At 43.9% G+C, this 18,246-nt stretch overlaps 1 protein-coding gene across 1 annotated transcript; it reads right to left on the reverse strand.

Moving 5' to 3' along the window:
• Nucleotides 1-1,561: 1,561 nt before the first annotated feature.
• On the reverse strand, nucleotides 1,562-13,397 carry serinc1 (serine incorporator 1). Its single transcript, XM_078275186.1, has 10 exons — nucleotides 13,261-13,397; nucleotides 12,409-12,570; nucleotides 10,960-11,153; nucleotides 10,598-10,677; nucleotides 10,107-10,244; nucleotides 8,871-9,040; nucleotides 6,547-6,637; nucleotides 5,557-5,698; nucleotides 5,230-5,454; nucleotides 1,562-3,208 (listed from the first exon to the last, which is right to left on the reverse strand). The coding sequence occupies exons 1-10, from the start codon at nucleotides 13,297-13,299 to the stop codon at nucleotides 3,070-3,072; spliced, it is 1,380 nt and encodes a 459-aa protein (XP_078131312.1). The 5' UTR covers nucleotides 13,300-13,397; the 3' UTR covers nucleotides 1,562-3,069.
• Nucleotides 13,398-18,246: the final 4,849 nt, after the last annotated feature.

Genomic DNA, 18,246 nt, shown 5'->3' on the forward strand with positions numbered 1-18,246 from the left:
TACACGGGTCGTTCATTTGGAGCTTTGGTTGCTTCTTGCCACGTTACAATCTCAGTGCTGTGACCACTTAGTCGTTTGTGCTCAAGTCCCAAGTCATTTTGGTCCAAGTCTCAAGTTCTTTTTTGTGGGGCGTCAAGTAGGTTTGGGCATCGAGAACAGATTCCTACTTGGAATCGTTTTCAAAAATTACGATTCCAGTAGAATCGTTTCTTTATTGGAATCGTTTGGAGGATTATGGTTTCAAATCCAATCATCGCTTCCCAATTTAATATGTTATGTATTAATTAATATTTTGGTTTCCGAAGCATCCAGGTAGAGCTGGGCAATATATTGATATTATATCGATATGGTGATATGAGACTAGATATCGTCTTAAATATTGGATATCGTAATATGGCATAAGTGTTGTCTTTTCCTGGTTTTAAAGGCTGCATTACAGTAAAGTGATGTCATGTTCTGAACCTACCAGACTGTTATAACTGTTCTATTATTTGCCTTTACCCACTTAGTCATTATATCCACATTACTGATGATTATTTATCAAAAATCTCATTGTGTAAATATTTTGTAAAAGCACCAGTAGTCAACACTACAATATCGTATCGATATCGAGGTATTTGGTCAAAAATATGTTGATATTTGATAGGGGGGGGAGTACAAGACACAGATAAACAATAAATATAAGTAAACCGAAGAAATAGTGGTTACACTTTACTTTAAGGTATCTACATAAGAGTGACATGACACTGTCATGAATGTTCTCATAAACAAGTCCTAAACGTTTATGGCTTCTTTTAGTGTCATTTGGTTTTTGTCATGACAAGTTATGGTTAGGGTTCATGTGACATGGCTGTGTCATGTGTTCATGACAGTGTCATGTCACTCTTACGTAGATACCTTCCAAGTAAAGCGTTACCTAAATAGTTATAGGCCCCCTTTTCACTTGGCAGTAAAATGCGTCCTGAGTGACCCCAGGTGATCGGATCTCACCCCCTCCGCTCTATATGAAAATAAACCTGTACGTCGTTTCTATTTGCATATAGGCTGGTAGTGTGTGTGTGTTTATAAATGTCAGTTCATACTCTCAGGAGGGGTACCTCACGATAATGAATATAATTACCTGTAATATCCGGTCTTTATGAAGGGAAAAGACAAGGTATGTATACTACTACAAAAAGTATGACAATGAATTTGATCTGTATTATCAATGATATGTATTATCATTATTGATATGTGTGATACAGTGAACTGGCATCCCTCCAGCCACCAGTCCACACTCCATACTTCGGTCCTTACAGGGACTTGAACCAGCGACCCTCCCAACTCCGTACGGACTGAGCTACTGCCACCATCTGTAAAGCATCCCGAGAGAACTCCTGCTGTGAACTGAATTGATGAGGTTCATGATATCGGCTGGACGAAGGACAACCTTCACAGCTCAGCATTTCTAATCGGCGCCATCTTTTTTGTCCGTGCTGTCGCTGGTCTCTGTGCGTCTGTCCCACGGAGACACTGGAGGCCTCACAGCTCCACAGAGGCAAGGACCAAAAACACACCTGGCTTCTTTTCAATCAGTTTTATTAAACGAGTTACAATATACTTTTACATGTCAAGGGGGAAAAAAACAATCATGTTAGGATAAAAAGCACAGGTGAGACAATCTTACCAATGTATGCGTGAGGAACTACAGTACATGCTAAACACTATCAAATAACTTCTCTAGAAGTCTTTCAAACAACCCATTTCAAATTGTACATTTCAAGTCAAAACAATTCAAACGCAAATCAAGAAACAACAAAAACAGGAATGCCTTTGCTGTGTATGTGCAAGCTGCAGAGGACACACAGCTGGTAGAGCTTTAACACAGGATGACTAGAATAACACACACGCACGCACAGCACTGCTCATGCCTGGTGATGGTACACTTCAGTGGACTACGATGAGCCGCTCTCGTCTCAGTGCCACAGCTTGGGAGTCCTGCTTATCAAACAGCGGCAGCACAATCTAAGCAGTTCATTTCTATGCAACAGCATTTCCACATGTAATACTGCAGTCAGCACACCCATCGTCGGCCTAATACAAGCTTCAGATACAGCTACTGTTAATGTCACATCAGGTTTAAAAAAAACAACGGAAAAGCATGCAGCTCTGTCTTTATAGAAGGTGAGCTGAGGGCGCTTTCACACCTGCCTCGTTTGGTCCGTTTAAACCGACCCCTGGAGCGTTTTGGTCTGATAGTCCGGGTGGTTTGGGGGGGGGGGGTTCGCTTCCATGTGAACTAGAGTTCGGTTCACTTCAGGCGGGAACGCGAACCGACCCAAATACAGCAAGTGAACTAAAACCGAGCGGTCGCTCTAGCCTGCACTTTCTACCTCGCGTACAATTTACGGACTTGTATATGATTTAAGGGGTTGATAACTTTCAGATCCATGAGCTGTTCTGAGCACACATCCCCGGTCGTCTGCGTGACATCGTCCCTTCTCCTTCACTCGCCGTCCGTCAGCTGCTCACATTGTTTCGCTTTCTTTTAAAATATGATGAACACTGAAGTGGAAACAGAAAACCCGAGGCGTTATAAATGGCGTTGCTCCGTTACTTCTGAGAGCGGGAAGTGTCGGCTTTCGGATATTCTGTCCAATGAGTCTACCAAACTGTAGGTGTGAAAGCGCCCTCAAATTCAGCCACTAGGAAATACACAGGATACATTTACAATGGCAAACGGCATGGGGGGGAAAACCACGACAACAGGCTGCTCAGGGTTCACAATGACATGACACCAGAGGAGCCCGGGCTGCAGTCAGAGCTGGGACAGGACTCTCCGTTCATCAGCCTCGCAGTGAAGAAACTGCGACGGACTACAGAGACGAGCCACAGCCGCCAAAAACGAGAGCGAGAGAGAGAGTCCTGAAAGAGCCAGTGTGAGCGCAGCCCCTGTCCAGCTGGAACCCACGCAGGGTTAGCTACCTACTGTTCTACTGACTTTGCTGAAACAAAAACACAGGTGTGTGTGTGTGTGTGTGTGTGTGTGTGTGTGTGTGTGTGTGTGTGCGAACAGTGGGACGGCGGGATTCAGTCAAAGTCCCGGTTGACCAGGACCAGCGGAGCCACCAGCGTCCACACGTAGAGGGCGATGCAGATCCAGCTGGAGGAGATCTTCACCCACACCGACGGCCACTTGCTGGTCATGGCTTCGTAGTTGGAGTCGGGGCTGCGGAGAGAACCGACGACAAGAGGAACAGGTTTATACTTTTCTGATATCAGTCTGGGTTTAAAAAAATAAAAATATCCCACTATATCAAATACCTACACATAGGGTACGTACATTTTAGTTTGAAAGAATAAATAGAGCATGAGCAAAAAAAAAAAAAAAAAGCCTGAGCAAAGCATTACTGTCAAAAAGGTGTGTTAAACCAGTGGTTCCATTGGGGTCCCCCAGGGGTCCTTGAGGGGGTTTCAAGGGATGCATGCCTACGTTCCCACAGCCCTAAGTTCCCACATTTCCGAGATCTTTTTCTAAATTAGGCCTTATGTTCGCCTAACCCCTTACCCCCCCTAACCCTAACCCTTGAAGGGAAATGTAGGCACACAAGACCTCATTTTGAAAATGTCCTAGAAATATGGGACCACTGGGCTGTGGGACCACTGGGCTGTGGGACCATTGGGCTATGGGACCATTGGGCTGTGGGACCATTGGGCTGACCATGTTTCAAGGGGTCTCCAGCAAAAAGGGGAATTATTTAAAAAAAATATATATTTTCAATATAATTCCATTCATAAGGAACACAATGACAGCATGTATGACTATTTTAGTCATGGGTTTCATACACTTAATGTAATGTAATAAAACATCTAAAAAGCAACAATAATATCAGATTTGAAGTCTATTCAAATGGGGGACAGTCGTGCTCTAATTAGTGTCAGTTTAGGGGTCACATGAAAACGTTTGGGAACCACTGTGTTAAGGCCCTGACACGCCATCTGAAAACATTTGAAGCGAGAAATAGGCCGTGCAGTATCTGAATCTGTCTTCATTTCAGATCGACAAAGGTCAGTTTAAAAGATTTTCGTCAGATTTTGAGAGCCATTCGTCATGCTAACATAAGTGCACCGATTCGCTAGTCAAGGGCTAGAACTCCACCAATCAGATTGGCCATTGAGTCCGACTGCCCTAGGGTAAAGTTTTAAAGAATTCCCTCGTGTCTCATACCTATTGCTCCAAAACTGAAAGATAGGCTCAACTGTTACATCATATATTCCCTGTACAAGCTTATACACCTGAATCATATCTCTGTATCTCCTAAATATGAGAGTCTGTAAACTTAAAGTGCTCATATTATGCTTTTTGGCTTTTCCCCTTTCCTTTATTGTGTTATGCATCTTTTTTGTGCATGTTATAGGTTTACAAAGTGAAAAAGCCCAAAGTCCCCCCCAAAGGAAAACACTGTTCACAAACTGCTCCAAACAGCTCTATTGTAGTCCAGCCTTTACTTCAGAGACAAACGTGGTCACTTTGGAACACGTTATAATGCTCGCTTAGCTGCTAGCGTGGCACGCCCTCATACTCTGCTTCTGACTGGCTAGTAGTCCTTACCTAGGTACTGTCAGGGCACGCCCTCATACTCTGCTTCTGACTGGCTAGTAGTCCTTACCTAGGTACTGCACATGTGCGACTCCCAACAAAGATGGAACAGAAGTGCAATGCCTCACTCTGTAGCTAAAACGGAGAGCTCAACACACAGGGTGAAAAGACCGAGCTCAATCTTTTAAGATTGAACATTAGTCTGGGGAGTCTGCTCTGTATTTTCTACTGCACAAGAGGCGGGATCAACGGGCATAGTTCAAATGACTCTGTACGCAATTGGAGAGTCCTTCAACCAATCAGACCAACGTAGCAGCGACAGCGGCATCAACGGGTCGCTGCGCTTCAGTGACCAGCTTGTTGAATGTAAACAAAAAGCTGCTTGCCGTGGCACATCGGGCAGGGTTTACCCAGTCTATCTAAATACAATTATGGACCTGAAAATGAGCATTATATAAGCACTTTATGGTAATGGTTATGCATTGCTCCCAGGTTGACCCAGGTGATCTCTGAATTGTCACTGACCAGGGATATATATGTAGACTGGCTTGGTTTGAATTTCCAAAAAGGAGGGTTGAACCCTGAACAGACAACCCTAGCCTAACTGACCCTGGTAGGTGCTGTGAAAGAGCCATTACTGTGAAGCCTACCTGTACCAGTTGGTGAGCGTCATCATGATGTAGAGCGATGCCAGGAACAGCATGAAGTGGAAGAAAGAGTAGGAGTAGGTGACGCCGTCCTTCTCGTTGTCCACAGCTCTGCCGATGCCGCCGCCCTCCTCAAAGTTGTCGCTCTGAGGCCCGTCCTCGATCAGAGCCGACTCATCGCTGGTCAGAGTCAGCTTGTTCACCTGGGCGTTGGACGAATTACGAATACTGACGGACAGGCAGAGGAGAAGAGAGAACGACGGTGCCGTCAGCCGTCTTCTCAAGCAATAGTACAAGGAGACAGACGTATGTCAAAGAGGACTTCCTCACCTGGAGTAGAGGACACACATTAGGAAGAGGATCAATCCCACGATCCCCTGGGCATCCCACCACTGAACCACATGGTCCTGACCCGCAGGACTGGTGCTGTTCAGCCCGATAATACCCAGAAGGCTCGGGTTACATTTCCTGTCTGGAACGAGAGAAGATTGTCAATTCATGCTACAGTATGTCATAGATGGGTTTCTGTCGGCTCTCGCCGCAGCTTTTCATTCATCTGCTACCTGTCACGGGAGCTCAGAGAGAAATGGGTGCTACGAGCATCACAACAGTAACATCACGTCATCGTGACGTATCATCATCAGCTGCCGTGTGCTCTTTTGTTACTTGGATCCTATTTTCATGAGTTTGGACAGTGTTTCTACCAGTTATGGGAACTGGTAACCAGCTTATTCAATTCAATTGTATTAATAGTATCAAATCATAGACACTTCACAGACAGAGTAGGTCTAGACCACGCTCTATGATTTACAAAGACCCAACAATTTCCCACGAGCAAGCGTTTGGCGCGACAGTGGCGAGGAAAAACGTCCTTTTAGGCAGAAACCTGGGACAGACCCAGGCTCTTTGTGAGCATCACTGCCTGCCGGTTTGGACACAGACACTGATATAGAAAAGAAAAAAAAATGATTCATAATTATTATAGTAGTTGGAATGATGAACAGTGGCAGTTATAGTAACAATTAAGATAGTGGAACTATGACTAGAAGTAATAGAAATAATATTTAACACTTATTCACTCAGCTGCTGCTTATTGTCAGCTTTTTTGCAGCGATACGACTTTTTAAACATAATATATAAGAGAAACATCATATATAAGAGAAACACAGTTTGTGTGACCCAGAGGAACCCAATTACACCCCCAAAAAAACTCAAGGGCTCACAGTAACAGAGCCAGGTGAGGCAGCACAGGTAGTTACAATACGCTGATGTGGTGTATAAAAGCTCTATATACAGTATATAGTATGGATGCTACCCTACCAGGCTCGTTGGTCATGGCCGACCAGGTCAGGTACATGGTGTACAGGGTAACCAGGGAGGACTGCAGCAGGCCAGACCTGGGCTGGGACTCCTTCACACAGAGAACAGCAGGAAAAAAATCATTCCAAAGACCGACTGACAACCAAAAATCACTCAGCTGCTTCCCGCTAACAGCCGTCTGTGTATCAGCACAGTCTAAAATGATGTTAGTCGCTCCGTTTCATCCATGTCTTTCACCTCTGTGATTCATTCCACATGCTTCTTCATGATTATCATCATCATGTGTTTGTTTTCCGTCAGTCATGCTACTGCACATCATTTCTTTATTATAAAAATACATATAAACAAGCATCACATTGCCAGCTGAATAGGGCTGGGTACCTAATTCAATACTTTTTAGGCACTGACCGAATTGCTTTTAAGGTATCGAGTATCGAAAAAATGGCTCGTCACTCAATACCAAATTTCAATACCCAAGGAGTAAATCTCATCAGCGTCAGTGAGCCAATGAGCACGCAGCACGCTTCTACCAAGATCTAATAAAGTCTGTGATTGGCTGTCTAACGTTACATGCCGTAGGGACACGCAGGAGAAACTCTACGTTACACACAGAGACGGGGCTCAGTAGTGGGGTGAGCCCTATGTTCCTACAGCCCAATGGTCCCACACGTTATGAAAAAGGAAATGTGGGAACATAGGGCCTAATTTTGAAAAAAAGTCTTAGAAATGTGGGAACATAGGGCTGTGGGAACATAGTTCCCACGTAGTAGGAGCTGAAAAAGAAATAAAAACAATTGTGCCGTAATGTGTATAATGTTGTAATTTCTTTTTGTTTTATAAAACTGGTATCGAAAAAAAGTTTAGGAACCGGTATCGAAGTCACGGTATTGGTATTGGTACCAGTGTCGGATATTTTTGAAGGATACCCAGCCCTACAACTAGGGATGCAGCGGGTAACCGATTCACTACTAACCGTGCTTTTAAAATGTCAGGGGTTAATTATTCACAAAGCGCTACACCAAACTGACTGTACGTTATGTGTAGCAGTTCTTATTAAACCTCCTTGACAACATACAACACGAGCTACACACATGAAATCACCGCAAGTATTGACTGTCAGAGTTATGTTCAACGGCTCCCCGTGGTGGGATAACTTACTGCTGCAATTTTCTTACGCTACGTAAAGTTAGCAAACGGCAGGAAAACTCAGAGCAGAGCCAGGCCCGACCTCACAACAGCTGCAACGGGGAATTCAACCCAAGTTGGTAAGCTTGCTAGCGACTTTGCTAGCAACTTGTTTGTTAACGTTAACAAGCTAACAAACACAGCTGTTTGTTAGTTTGTTAGCTTGTTAACGTTACCAGTTAGCGAACCTTAGCCTGTTTAATGTTAACGGTAACGTTACAGTTAACGAGTCAGAAGCCGACGTTTGCTTTTACAGCGGCCAGCCGACGATAGCGTTACGTTCGTACGAGTCAAAACGCCGCAACAGCTCAATCATGTCCGGACGTTACCACTTAACGTTACTTACTTACTCCTCTTCATCCCCTATGGGACATAAGGCTGCAAAGAGATCTTTCCATCACATTTATGTATTCCTTGGCAACATGCTGCGCATCTCTGTCTCTGTTTGTGGTGGGACTGATTCACCTCTAGTCTTTAATCGTTTCAGATGTTGGTTGATGATTGATCATATTATCATTTTCAAAACTGTTACTGTTATTTGGGTTTCAAAAGGCAGCAATAAATAAACACATTCAAATCTCGAGTGTTCATGTGATTTCATACATTAGCAGTGAAATTATGAATGCATAATAATCGTGAAACCGCAATTATTCTTCAGAATCTTACCAACAAAATCTATAATTGTTGCATCCCTACCTACAACTGAACCACAAAAGTACCACTCTACAGCCTCTGATCTTTCCAGAGATATAAAAAGTGAGGTTACACTTCACTTGACGGTATCTACATAAGAGTGACATGACACTGTCATGAACGTGTCATAAACGTTTATGACATAAGGCTTCTTTTAGTAATTGTCATTCGGTTTTTGTCACGACAAGTTATGGTTAGGGTTAGGGTTCATGTGTCATGACTGTGTCATGAAAGTGTCATGTGTTCATGACAGTGTCATGTCACTCTTATGTAGATACCTTCAAGTAAAGTGTTACCAAAAGTGAACATGTAAAAGTGCCTTGGGGTTGTGTTGAGTACAGACCATAAACATGCATGAACTGAAAATCCTCTGGGTAAAAGCATGAGAAATCTTATTTTCCCTTCTTCAGGCACAGACATGAACGGAGAAGAGAGGCGGTGCGAACCTGGATCTGAGGCAGGATGGACAGGACCGAGGCAGCGACGCAGAGGAGCATGTTAATGCTGATGAACACCTTGTTTTCGGTGCAGCCGTCAGAGTGGGTGTAGTAGACGTAGAACATGACCAGAGACACCAGAGACAACACGTAGTTGATTGTGGTGACCGACAGCAGAGCTGTGAACACACAAAATAACAGATCAACATGATCAAACAGGAAGCTCTTTACCTGGGAGCTACGACACAATCTGATTAGATCACTGTCTTGATTCTTTTTATCATTGGCTTAAATGGAAACGTTTTTTTCCTCACAACAATAAATAATGTCTTAAAGGTCCCATATTACGTTTGTTTTCAGATTAATACATGTATTTTGTGTTTCTACTAGAACATTTTTACATGCGTTAGTGTTCAAAAGACACATTTTTCTCATCTTGTCTGACTACACCTGTATTCACCCACTGTCTGAAATGCTCCGTTTTAGCGTCTGTCTATTTAAGCCCCCCTCCCGCACAAAAAGCCCAGTCTGCTCCGATTGGTCAGCGTTTTCCACGTCCGCGCTCTTTGAGTCTCTGGCCCGTCATTGCAGCCGGGGCCATGACTGTAACGGCACCTTCTACCTTATATATAATGTAGTTGTAACATCACAAATGTATAAAGTCCTGACGGCTCATTTAAAAGGCACAGTTTCTAAATACGGGCTGTGTGCATTTCTCTATGAATTGAGCGCTTTCCAACATGAAAAAAATAAATAACGACCATGTCTACAGAACAGGACATGTTTTACTGGTGGTACAGTATAAAATAAATAAATAAAGAGAACAGGACACAACTTGTCTTTGTCTTCTCTGATTCGTTCCGTTTTGTTGTCTCTATTTCTTCACTTACACTCTGTCGAAATATGCACACATTATCCATAGGGTTAGCGTTTCAAGCTCTAAATCAAACACAACTAAGCCACACAGCCAACGGACGCTCCACAAAATAAACAAAATATTGCATACTTATCGCGGCACTTTCAATATAATATTGCGCAACGTGATATCGCTTTGATCGATACCGATATTGAGTCGATATATCATGCACCCCTAGTCTCCATGAGCAGTTTACGTCACGGTCACATAAAAGAGCCAAAACACAGCTGACAAGCTGTAAATAACCCTAAGCTTCTTTTTTCTTAAGATTGTTATTGATCAAGGTTTTAATCCATACGTTTAGCCTCATAGCAACACTGTCGCCATACCTGCGTACCAGCAGCGAGAGTTGCCCTCCTCCATCTTCTCCACCCAGGACTCATTCCAGGAATGAGCAAAGTCAATGAGTAGGACCAGCTGGATGAGGATGAAGCAGAAGGCTCCAGCCATGCCGACGTAGAACCACACTGTGGAAGAGACACCGTCACAGCATCTGCAGATTCTAATACAAACGCAACCTAAAACCACCGCAAACTGAATTTGATTCTAAACCTGTTCTGTGTGTGCAAAAAGCTTACTCTTGGTTGCCAGGACAGGAATACAAAAAAAAAACATAACAATGTCCAGTAAAGACCATGTATCTCCAAACTAACGGACGGAATGCTTCTTTAAAGTTAGCCTCCTTTTAAGGAGAATTAAACCCTTTAAGAACCCATCGGGTTAATATTCAATGTGTCAGAGCCCAAAACGGCCGATAATCGGTCTATACCTACTACACTGCATTTCATTTGAGAGGAAAAAGACAATGATGAACAGTTACCAGTAGTGAAGGGACCTTCTGTGATGAAAAATGATCCAATTGTTATGGCAGCAGCTGCAGCAAACTTAAAGAACCAAAACCTGAGAGAGAGAGAGAGAGAGCGAGAGAGAGAGAGAGAGAGAGAGAGAGTGTTCCTGCATCAGTTGCTGGCAAAAAAAACTGCAGATATCAGTTCTTGCACAGAATCAAAGTAATCGCTAACAATTTTTAATATGGATTAATCATTCAAGTCAGGCAAAAATGCCAAACATGTTCTCTTTGCTACATTTCATCGGCCTCTATAATGCAGGTGATAAGTTCATTAACATGAGAGTGTCAGTTAATGGATGAACGGACGGATGGACGGACGGATGCTGACTCACCCGTTGTGCAGCGCAGCTCGGGGGTCCTGGCTGCTCTTGACTTTGATCATGAGCAGAGAGAAGAGCAGGAAGAACATGGCCATGCCGAAGCAGACGCGGTACACGGCCTTGTAGCCAACCAGAACGTCGCAGTTCACGTGACCCTCCACGCCAGGAATCGACGAGCCCATCCCGCCTTCACAGAATCCTGGAATCTACAGCAGCGCACACAGGACAGAAGCTGTCATGCTGCGCCAGGAAGCCATCTCACTTTAGATCAGAGTGTCCAACACACACACTAAGAGAGCTGCTCTGCCTTTAAACTCTGTTCCCTTTCAGGGAGTCTTCTCCAGGCCTTCAGGATCAGACAGAAAGACCAATCCTTCGCGTCACTAAAACCCAAAGTGAGAGGCAGTGTGGAATGCACCACGGAATGCAAACGACTTCATTTTTTAAATATACGGATTCACAAATGTAAATATAAAACATCTGCACCACCTCACACATCAGATTGTTTTTATACATAATGCCACCACAACTACCCAACCTCACCGTAGCTACAACAGCACTCCGACCGTGGAGATTAATCACAAGTCTTACGGTACGTGTCCACTGGCGAGTGCCATTTCCACACTTCCCATTCGTTGTCTACGTAAGCAGCCGGGCAATGCATTCTGGTAGCGTTTCGGCAACTTTCGAGAAGCGGGGCATCAACTTGCCCGCTCCTCATTTGCATCAAGTTGAGGTCCATGCTACTTTATGCAAATCAGGGGCGCCCAGGTCGAAAAACCACAAAAATATTTTAAACTGACCGAAAAATATTGACTGATTCTGCAACTGCACAGCCTATTTCTCGCATAACATGTTTTCAGAAACACATTTTGGTGAACTATTTTCGTAAACTAAGAGAACGACTCCAAACGAGCCGCCATTATGGTCCGTTTTGAAATCCGGGAGCAGACAAGTGAAGCCAATCAGGTGCAGCCATCGCGGCTGTAGGAGGGTCTAGCCTGTTTTCTTTCCTCGTCAGTGGACATTGAAGAGGACCTGATAACTGATAGTGCCAAGGCCACCAAGCGTCCAATGCTGGAAAGCGGGGTCGATCCCTGCCATTAAAAAAAAAAAACGCCCATGTGGACACATACTATTAGAGTAATAATTAGGGAATCATAATCGTCAACATTACAGTAGCTCAAACTTTAAAGAAGTGCGATGCCTCACTCTGTAGCTACAACAGAGAGCTCAACACACAGGGTGAAAAGAGGAGCTGCAGCAATGTGCAGTACGTCAACAACATGGTGTTTTTTGAAAATGAAACCACGTAAATGTATTCTGATATAACCTCTAAATACAATTATGAACCTGAAAATGAGCATAATATGAGCACTTTAACCAAAGACGCTAATGTTTTATTATAACCCACAGTTGTTTTTGTTTTTTTTGGAAGGGGGGGGGGGGAACCACACGTACCTTCTTAAGATGCCCCTCCATGCCTGGCATCAACATAATACAGGCAACACCCACTCCCAGCAGCAGGAAGAAGGCGTAGATGAGGCGAGTCACAGTGGAGTTGTTTCCGCTGGGGCAGCATCGACATAGCAGGCAGGGGGCGCTGCCGCACAGGCATGGGATCTGCACACAAATCAGTATTAGAATTATATTTATTTATAATAACAACACAGACATACAGGCAGACAGATATGGCCGGTGTAAGGTGCCTCCGCATGTCGCAATAGATCCTCGTGCTGCTGACCGCAGGGGATACCTGACCTGTTTACATGCTGCAGTGTTGCAACAGCTGGTGTTAACGTCACCTTGCTCTGTTGACATCATCGACAGCTGCGTGTTTATAATTTTCACAAACAGCAAACCACCAAATACACGTCGACACGCTGCGACTATACATATACACTATCAATTCACACGTTTCATTTAGCAACAACAGACGGTTCGGCATGTTGGCGCTTATTTAACGGTAGGGTTAAGGTTAACGTTTGCTGGCTGGTTGACGTTAACGTTAGCTGGTTTCCAAACAAAGGCAGACGCCATGTCAGTTAGCCTCCGGAACTACCGGAGCCAATAACCCACCCACGTTATGAACTAGAACCTTTGTCTCAGCAGCATTATGGACGAACAGTAACGTTAAGTGAATGCTAACTAGCTAACGTTACATTGCGTTTATTAACGTCCGCCGCAGTGAATTATTCAGAGGCCTGCCGTGCGTGTTATTGCGCAGTCACGACACTGACAGCGCTTGTGAAGTCGAAGCTAATAAGCGGAGATAATAACATATCCAGTGATAACAAGACGTGTGTCACTTACCCAGCTCGCCATGGAGCACAATCCCAGCACGGCTCCCATGATGGCCGATGTTTGTTCTTCTCTAGTCTCTCGTTAGATAGCTGGTGCTTTCCCCGAAGATTGATGATGCGCTTCGCTCCCCTTCTCTTCTTCTTCTAAAACAAAGTGGAAGGTGGTTTACATGCACTTTAGCGTTTCTGCTGCCCCCTACAGGACGACTGCAGCACTCTCAGTCTCATGGATGTATTACCATTCTTAACAGTCTTTGGTATTGGTTTTATCATGACAAATAACATGATAAACATAAAAAACAACAACATACAACAGAAAAAAAGTGAGTACATAGACAGATATCATCAGTTCATAAAAATATTATATAGGATAGGGTACATAGATTCAGTTTTAATAGTTTTCTTGTTTTTAGAATATAGGATTAACGTAACGTAAAGTTTGATTTCATTTCCAAAAATTAAAAAAGGGTGGTTTATGATTGGAAAATTTAGATTTATAAATGCGAGTAACGATGTCAAATTGATAGTGTTCATTCACTTTGGTAACAGAGGAAGAAATAAAAGCCAAACAACATATTTTCATAGGAAAAGGGAAAATTCAGAGTCAGTATATTGGAAAATACATTTACTGACAAGAGTGGGGACATGACCAAAAAACACTTAAATATTGAGAGACTTAAAGGAACACGCCACCATTTGTTGAAATAGGGTTATTCACCGTCTCTTCTATATTTATGTAGGTGGGACATTTTTGTCTCAGTGCATGCATTGTCTTAGTCCAGCAGCGCCGCCGCTAGCTTAGCTTAGCATAGTGAATGTAATCCTTTCTTGCCGGTTAGCATGTCGTGAGTCAAAGTGAGCCAACAACAACAAAAACAAAACCTAAGTACTTCTCGTGGCCTGCGTATTCATGACGAGTACAAATAGCAATGCAGATTAAGACTAGACTATTTCGTAGGCAGATATTGATTTGGGACTATATTGGGTGGAAGCACATGCGAAGCACTGCTACTTGGGCGCAGAGATATCATGCAGCACCTGAAAACCCCCAACTTACGTCAACATACCGGCGTGAATATTAGCTGGCTATTTTTCCTACAGTAGACAGTGAATGGCGATGAACATGGCGGATTTTGTGAGAGACGAAGAGGATGACTTCTCAGACAGTCAAGATCCAGAAGCATACCTCTACGAACCACAGTTTTCAGAAGAGGAGCTGCGTGCTTTGGGAATAGAACGACAGGAGGAGGAGGTTGCGATCGCTCAACGGCCTGAGGACGTGACGATGAGAGCCGGACACGAACTGGTGGTGTGAGTGTGGGGGAATATACCAACCTATGCCGACTGAAATAGAGTGTCTGTGCTGTGGCGAGTGGGACAAGGTACTGCCATTGATGACCAGGCTCAACATGTCAGATCAAGATGAGCGTGCCTGCAGTTGTGTCACAGCTACCGAGGATTTCTCGGCGTTGATCCATCCTGCAGTCCTCGACTATTTTTTCGGTGCGATAAAGTCAACTGGAAAAAACACTGAATGGACCCAATAAAAACAGCTGTCCACATCGTGATTATTGTAAACATGACGCATGGTTATTTTACGGGATAGATCGACCCTTATTAGACCTGTATTCAAACAGAGTTGCTGCGTGATATCTCTGTGCCCAAGTAGCAGTGATTCGGCTGTGCTTTGCCCCAATGTAGTCCCAAGTCAATATCTGCCTAGGAAATCTTCTAGTCTTAATCTGCATTGCTATTTGTACTCATTGTGAACACGCAGGCCACAAGAAGTAATTAGATTGTTTTAAGTTTGTTGTTGGCCTACGTTTACTCATGACATACTAACCAGCAACAAAGGATTCCATTCACTATGCTAAGCTAAGCTAGCGGCGACGCTACGGGACTAGGACAACGCATGCACTGAGACAAAAATACATTTGCCCACCTACATAAATATAGAGGAGACGGTGAATAACCCTATTTCAACAAACGGTGGGGTTCCTTTAATAATCATAACATCTTGTTCTGATATCAGCCTAATGTCTTTAGAGAAGTGGCCGTGGTTAGCTGATGGACAGGGCCAAACTGACATGAGGGGGGTGTGGTGTTGTTGATCTGATTTAATCCAGCCATTGCAGATTAGATTCATTCAGGGAATTGATTCTGATTCAGGAAGCAGAGGCGCAGGGCCTCCTTTAGTCTCATTCTCACAGTAAACGCAAAAGTGTTACGAGCTAGGTTAGCCTTTTGTAGCTGTGTTAGCTTTGTGGTACGAGCCCAGGTTAGCTTAGCCGTGTAACAATGTACATACATTAGATTTACTATTTAGTTCATAATTATTGTTTGGTGTATTTGCTTTTCTTAGATAAATAAATATTTCATAAATTGAGTTTGGTTCTGTATGGTCGATAAATAAACAGTTGTACATAAAGTGGTAACATGCTATGGCATGCTATTTAGACTTAAATCTATAGTGCGCAGTTTCTGTCTCCCCCATGAGGAATTCTAAGTAATGACAACAAAACTGTCGGCGCGTCCACATGATGCAAGCCTTCCGTAATAGCGCACGCGCCCCCACCCCTCCTCCACACAGCTGTTAGTAGCCAAGGAGGACACGGAGGATTAAAAAAACATGATGGACTCTTCAGAAGAGGTCATATCTTCACGTTTCTGCACGCGAAAATCGCCTGATGACTCAATCTTGGTACCTGCTCGACTCGCCTCGACTCTACTCACCTTTTTTGCACCTGGTACTAGCCAACAGGTACTTTTTTTAGTATCACCATCGTCAAGGTTCAAACTTGATGTGATTCTTATTTTCCAGGGTTGACACACCAAGCCGATAATTGGCCGTTGGACAGTCTGGCGAGATCAGTGACTTGAGTCTGTTCGGTGTGTTCCGTGCCGTCGTCCGTCCGAGGGGCCGTCGGCCTTCATTTTGGCTGATTTGACATGTATAATCGGCAGGGCGGGCACTGCCGGCAGTCGGACTCAATGACCAATCTGATTGGTAGAGTGCTAACCCGGAAATGGGGAGCGGAGTGAGCGTGACTAGAGTCTCTCAAAATCTGACGAAAATCTTTTAAACTGACCTTTGTCGATCTGAAATGAAGACAGATTCAGCAACTGCACGGCCTATTTCTCTCTTCAAATGTTTTCAGAAACACGTTTCGGTTAACTATTTTAGTAAAATATGAGATTGTATTCTGAACAAGCCGCCATGACAGTCTGTCTTCGAATTTCCAGAGAAACCAGACCCACGTGACGCGTTCGTCCAATCAGCTGCCGGTTTTCATTTTTGGCCGACAATACAGATTAGCGCCGTCTGCTGTTATGGAGACGTATTACGTCTCGTCGCTTTGGTGTGTTCCGAGGCATTCTTTTGACCAATTCGGGGACACTGATCAGTCCAACTGCCTTTTCTGCCGAGGGTCGGCCGTCTGGTCAGTGTGTCTGCAGCTTTAGTGAAATTGAATTTGACAGCCCTGATTTAGATTGTTCTTCCTGTTCAAGTGTAGCCTGATGTGGTCATACTCAGATTCTAGTCAGAATATGAGTCTATACTGCTCCATTGGGCTGTGATTATGTGGCGTGTTTCAACCGAACCAGGAAAGAAAATGCCTCTGCACGCAATTGGATAAAACTACAATCAATCAGAGCAACGGAGACAGACGTCACAGAAGCTGCAAGTCAAAGGCAGGCTTCGACAGAGAAACGGCAGAGGCGGAAGTTTCTGTGTCGTGCGGACGGGTGTGGCAATGTGTATATATACGTGACCGCGGTTCTCTGTTCCTCTTTTAAAATGAATGAATTATATATCTTATATAACAGACACAATGGCGGAATCTACACATCTCAATTCTCCAGCGGCAGCCATCTTTGTTGTAAACAAACTCAACCCAAGCGATCTTTGGTGACGTGGTTGATTATGTTACTGTTGATCATCTGTCCATCATCGTATAAAGCCCGCCCTGACAATTCAATTGGTCCGAACAGCTCTGGTTTGAGCATAGTTGCTCCACAACTTCCCGACCTCAAATGTTGTGGGCGGGGCTAAGTTCGGCTGGCATCCAGGCTAGTTCAAGTGTTCAATTGACCCTTTGCTAAGATACGCCCAAAAACCACCACAGGCCAATCGTGGCTTAGCAACCGTAACTAGGCGCGGGAGGTCTGTCAAGCTTTCGAGCGAGGAAACCGGGAAAGCGTTGTGCGTATGGATTGTGCAAATCTGATACCCGGTACCCTAAAAGTTTGGACGGGGTGGTGGATTTTTTTCCCTTCCCGAAAACTAAAACCCAAGGGGAGAAATGCCGGGCGTGGATCAAGCAGTGTGGGAGGCCCCATTCACAACTAAATGTCGACAGGATTAACAAAAACACCTACGTTTGCTCCAAGGTAAGAACACGCTAATGTTAGCTAGCTAGCTAACTCAGCACAGCATTGCTTGGAAATAATGATGGTTCTTTGTTCATAATGCATATATTTGAACGTAAAATAAGATGATTAAAGGCAAGACAGAGGCTCACTGACATACTTTAATATATATTTCAGCATTTTGTTAATCGCTAAAAATATAAGCGGGAGAATGTTATCATTGCAAAGTGGTCAGGCTAAGGTCTTGTGTTTATTCCATAAGATTTATGGATAAACTGTTTGATTTATAATTATTAGATTATTTTCAAAGTTCACTTACCCTGCTGTACATGAACATAGCTGTTCTTCAATTTGCGTGTTTACCATTTGAATGGTCAGCGTATGAGGCGGCTGCTGCTTGAGCTGGGACCTATAGGCTTTAGCTTCAATTTTGATGAAATTATTCTGTAATCGGTTGCATATTATGTCGTGGATATATCCCTCGAATGCATACTGCAGTCCCTTTTGTCTTGCTCTCTCCGATATTTCACCTGTTCGCCAAAAATGACTAATTATCTCCTTGGGAATGTCTGACACCGGTGCATACATACTGTAATAGACGTGCCAGGCACGAAAGCTTGTCAGG

The sequence above is a fragment of the Sander vitreus genome, chromosome 18 (genome assembly GCF_031162955.1).
Source record: "Sander vitreus isolate 19-12246 chromosome 18, sanVit1, whole genome shotgun sequence".
In the NCBI taxonomy this organism is placed as follows: Eukaryota; Metazoa; Chordata; class Actinopteri; order Perciformes; family Percidae; genus Sander; species Sander vitreus.

Bases quoted from the DNA above. Each gene is read 5' to 3' on its own strand.
- serinc1 (XM_078275186.1), bottom strand. From the start codon at position 13,299: ATGGGAGCCGTGCTGGGATTGTGCTCCATGGCGAGCTGG. The intron at 9,041-10,106 runs GTATGGCGACAG...GTGTGTTCACAG, and splicing joins CTCTCGCTGCTGGTACGCAG to CTCTGCTGTCGGTCACCACA. The intron at 5,455-5,556 runs GTGAGGAAGTCC...CCTGTCCGTCAG, and splicing joins ATGTGTGTCCTCTACTCCAG to TATTCGTAATTCGTCCAACG.